Here is a 5,124-nt window from a genome sequence, read left to right as displayed (position 1 = left end):
GCACCATGTTGCTATCTGAACAGCTTTTCTGGGCTGACAATGGGGAAGACCCATTCTTAGTACTTTTTCCAAGCTTGCCCACATCACATCCCCATGTCTTGTGACAAAAACTTATCAGTCGATTGCAATCAGAGACTCTCTCTTTATTGGCTACATCTACTGAAGCAGTCACCAGTGTGGGGCCTTTCACAGACTTTCCTTCATCCACACATGCCCCTGGAGTGTCATTCTGTTTTGCACAAGTCTTAATGTTTTTTTCACTCCTGCACTCCTGAAGCCTCCCGTTACTTCTTTTGCCTGAATCTTTTGTTGGTACTTCAGAAACTGGTACAATTACAGAAAGCGAGTTGGTCAGATGCCGAGAAGTGCTTCGTGGAGGGACAGGTGGGGCTTCTTTCCTTTGACAGGGAATGAAGTCTATTCCTCCACTGCCCGTAAGAGTACTACTGGAGCTCACACTCCTGTTGGAGCTCATCAGATTCTTCCTGTTATTTTGTTCCTCTGTTTCAAAAGGTAGTGAAGCCATTTGAGGTTCATTGCTGAACACATGGTTCCTCTCAGGCATACTTACTGTGTTTTGCATTTCTTCAGATTCTCCCAGAAAAGAAAGTGACTTAATTCTGGAGAAGCATAAAAGGAGAAGCATTTTTAGGGATGAGTGATGAGGCTATTTCCCCAGGGAAGCTCAGCAGAGCTTCCTACTTTCCCCTGCACAGGTGCTCAAAGGAAGGACTGTAAGACTGGTAGCTTGGAGAAGGGAATCGTTGCTATAACATAACTTACTCAGGAAAGACTTCCCACCCAATCAGCACAGGATCTGGAGAAAGCTCAGCAAAGGGAAGCTTGTGCAGTGTATCCCTGCCCTTCTGCCCCTTTCCTCATGCTTTATTTTTTGTAGGAAGGAAAATGGGGCCCCTTATTTTGACTGACTTCAGTAGAAGTTTGCCTAAATTAGCAGAGCTCCCGATGTAGCCCTTGGCTTGTGTAAATTTCTTAAAATCCACTATATCAATTCAAACATGTCCTCGTGGTTCTGTTAAATAACCACATTTTCCATCATGCATTAACCAACTCTACACATTCTGTGACTCTATTTCCTTAACAGACATGGATGCTAAAATAATTGCACTTTGTCCCACAGGTCACATAGGGGTATGCCAGGAAGAAAGACTGTAAAGGGCTCCTCCATGGTTCTTGAGCCTGAGCAAGCTCCTGGCACAATGGGCACAGGTACCTAATATGGAAAAGGTATAAGTTGTTTGGAAGAAGGTAAAGTAAGATGCCACGGCAGACTGTGTTTCCCACTATCACCAAAGAACTCAGGCAAAATTCTTCCATGGTGCCCTGATGAGCATCCTTTTTAGAGGGCCGCCATGCTAAGGCAAAATCTCTGCATTTTACATACAGGCTATCTCTGTGTATTATGTACAGTCCTGTGCAAAGAGCAGTACATGGCCAAAGGCCCTCTGTTTGTAGTGCATAGGAGGGATACTGTGCTTCTGTTCTTCTCAGGCTGCAGCTTACTTTCCCCTTAAATGATCAGCAGTCTCCAAAACTTGTGTGTCTGAAACAGGGCAGAGCATCACAGAGTAATGGTTCATCCTACTCCCTGCCTCTGTGTTTCTTCTGATGTGCCACTGGCACTCTGCCCATGAAGTAACCCCAACACCTGTACAAAGATTTGCGTTTAAAGCAATGAAACCCTAACATGGCCAAATGCAAGGAGTGTGGGAGGGGATGGAGGCAGATATGGATATTTATTTCTTTCTGTTCCCTTGCAAGGCTGTGTTAAAGCTAAGTACAATTCAAGTTTATATTTTGTGTAGATAAAGCTGGATTTTTTGCAAGGAAAAAAGACTGAAGCGTTGTTCTGATTTAATTTCTTATACTGCATAAAGAGAAATTAGAGAAGTTAGGACCTAGAAGTATATTCTATAGTAAAATTCTTTTTACTCTAAATGGAACAAGGTTGGACTTTTTGTTCCTTTCCTTCCGCTGATCTAAAGAAGCCAAATGTGGTTTACCTTCTGTGGTTGGACTTCTTTCGAATTTCCTCTTGATAGCTGCATAATTCTTCACTGACTTTAGCAAGTTCTTTAAGAGCCTTTATAAATACAAATGATGTTATTTTAGCATAAACATTTTTAAATAACACTTCCAGAATTATTCAAACACAGTCCTGATATACAAGTCAGAGTCCTATGCAGAAGAAAGTAGGAGTGAAAGGTACAGAAATGTCTGCAGGTGGTAAACGACATGTGATTTATGCATTTATTAAATGTCATTAAATTCATCAGTAACAAAATGAGGGGCAAGGAGATGCTTTCCCCAGCTGCAATATTATTCCACTATTAGAAGCAAGGGATAGATATACTTTGGATGGGTACAAGTGGAGGGAAAGATATCAGCCTTTACACACTACTGTTTGTACTTACTACATTGAGATCACTGGTAGAAATCTTGGCATCCTTAGGAGTTTTCAGGCTCAGACAGACTTCAGATTCCTCAGGGTCCTCAAAGGTCAGATTGTCCCTTACTAAAGCATTGTTTTTCTTCTTGGTTCTAGTGTCTTTCCACTCTTCTCCTGTTTTACTGAGTGAACTCTCTCCTTCCACCCTGTCATTTGCTTTGTGTTCATGGTTCAGTTCTGCTGTGTCATTCTGTTCTGAAGTAGGAGAATATACTGACAGCTGCAGCATCTTGCTATGAATGGCCTTGTTATCATGGGCATTCATATTGTTCTCCCTCCTAAGTTTTACCTCCTGGTAAAGCTGAAAATACAATAAAAACCACTATTAAGTGATAGTAGTGTTATAACCTGGTATGTTGAAGGGCTACATTTATATTCTGTTTTAACATGTGTTACAAAGCTCAAAACATTGTGATTGAGTAGAATCATTGTGGAGTGAACTACACATCTACATTTTATAGTGGAGGATGCTGAGTGGTATGGCCAACTGGCTGTTCTATTATTGCAGAAGTGGAGAAGGGTGATTACAGTTATCAAAATCTTTTGCTCTGTTGTGAATCTCTGGCTTTGAGCCATGGGATGGTGTGCCTGCTGATCTTACAAGTAAAACACTTGTGGGCTGGGTCAGTACTTGATGGCAGTCCTCCAGGGAAAATCAATGTACTACAGCAAATTCTGTTGAAATAAAAACAAGGTTCAGGAATGCTAGTGGTAGGTTCATAGGTTTATGGTCATATAAATTACCCACAGGTCATTTCACTTTTGGTGGTTCAACGAAATATAAATAAATGTGCTCTGAGACTTACTTACACAGTATACACACCACATGCAAGTGTATGACAGCATAGATGTCAATGAATACATAAAATATCCATGAAACTTTTTTACCATAAAATCATAGAAAATTAGGGTGGGAAGGGACCTCAGGAGGTCATCTAGTCCAACCCCCGGCTCAAAGCAGGACCATCCCCAACTAGATCATCCCAGCCAAAGCTTTGTCTAACCACGTCTTGAAAACCTCCAAGGATGGAGATTCCACCACCTCTCTGGGTAACCACTTCCTATGTTTTACTGCCCTTGTATTGAAAACATTCTTCCTCATATCTAACCTAAACTTCCCTTGCTGCAACTTAAGACTGTTGCTCCTTGTTCTGTTATCTGCTACCACTGAGAACAGTCTAGCTCCATCCTCTTTTGACCCCCCTTCAAGTAGTTCAAGACTGATATTAAATCCCCCCTCAGTCTTCTCTTCTCTAGACTAAATACGCCTAGTTTCCTCAGCCTGTTCTCATAAGTCATGTCCCCCAGCCTTCTCACTATTTTGGTTGCCCTCCTCTGGACTCTTTCCAATTTGTCCACATCCTTTCTATAGCAGGGGGCCCAAAACGGGACACTGTAAACCTGATGTGGCCTCACCAGTACAGAATAGAGTAAAATACTTACTTCCCTTGATGTGCTGGTAATGTTCCTACTAATACAGCCCAGTATGCTGTTAGCCTCTTGGCAACAAGAGCACACTGCTGACTCATATCAAGCTTAATATCTACTGTAACCCCCAGGTCCTTTTCTGCAGACCTGCTGTGAAACCAGTCAGTCCCCAGGCTGCAGCAGTGCATGGGATTCTTCTGTCCGAAGTGCAGGACTTTGCACTTGTCCTTATTAAACCTCATGAGATTTATTTGGCCCAATCCTCCAATTTGTCTAGGTCACTCTGAATCCTAGCCCTACCCTCCAGTATATCTACTACACACCCACCAAGCTTGGTGTCATCTGAGAACTTGCTGAGGATGCAAACCATCCCATCTTCGAGATGGTTAATAAAGATATTGAACAAAACTGTCCCCAGGATTGACCCCTGGGGCTCTCCACTTGATACCAGCTGCCAACTAGACATTGAGCCATTGATTACTACCCATTGAGCCTGACAATCCAGCCAGCTTTCTATCTACCTTCCAGTCCATTCATCCAACCCATTCTTTCTCAGGTTGTTAGCAAAAATGCTGTGGGAGATGGTATCAAAACCCTTGTTAAAGTCTAGGTATAATATGTCCGCTACTATTCCCACATCCACAGAGCCAGTTATCTCATCATAAAAGAAAATCAGGTTGATCAGGCATGACTTTCCCCGGGTGAATCTATGCTGACTGTTCCTAATCACTTTCTCCTCCTCCATGTGCTTAGAAATGGATTTATTCTACTATTTTAAAGTAGAATAATATAAAACACAACATTTTGGTGTTTTGTGTAGGGAAGGAATTGATTTGCTGGCAAGCCGGAGTGACAAGGATATAGGAAGAACAAAGGGCAAAAAGGTTACAGGAAGGAAAGAGTAAAAAGCTGGGAGTATTAGGAGGGGACTGGAAAAGAAGGCGCAAGACAACTGAGCAGTTACTTGATGGTTATTAAGTGGAGTACAGTTGTGATATTAGTAGGAGGTGATCAGTAGGGGCTGCTGACTGAAAGGTGCCCACTTCTGGTTTTGCCTTGTCCATGCTTTCAAATTCCATATCCCTGCTGCTGGGAATGTCTTCAAGTGAATATCACTCATTCTGGTGAAATGAAGTGATTGCTTAAACAAAGCCCAGCAACTTCACAACATACAAGCAGAAAGTTGAGGTGAATATCATTCTCAAACCTAATAGAAGTTAAAGGGG

At 42.2% G+C, this 5,124-nt stretch overlaps 1 protein-coding gene across 1 annotated transcript in view; it reads right to left on the bottom strand.

The window, feature by feature from the left end:
- The window catches only part of LOC109299688 (protein SOGA3-like), a gene marked incomplete at its 5' end in the record, with an annotated part of 81,598 nt that overhangs the window by 5,832 nt on the left and 70,642 nt on the right, over nucleotides 1-5,124 (bottom strand). The window contains 3 exon segments of the mRNA XM_019520210.1: nucleotides 1-620; nucleotides 2,025-2,104; nucleotides 2,436-2,771. Coding sequence (XP_019375755.1) covers nucleotides 1-620; nucleotides 2,025-2,104; nucleotides 2,436-2,771 — 1,036 coding nt within the window.

The sequence above is a fragment of the Gavialis gangeticus genome, unplaced genomic scaffold (assembly GCF_001723915.1).
Source record: "Gavialis gangeticus isolate Ggan-Ray unplaced genomic scaffold, GavGan_comp1, whole genome shotgun sequence".
Lineage (NCBI taxonomy): Eukaryota > Metazoa > Chordata > Crocodylia > Gavialidae > Gavialis > Gavialis gangeticus.
This window is presented reverse-complemented; position numbering and strand designations above follow the sequence as displayed.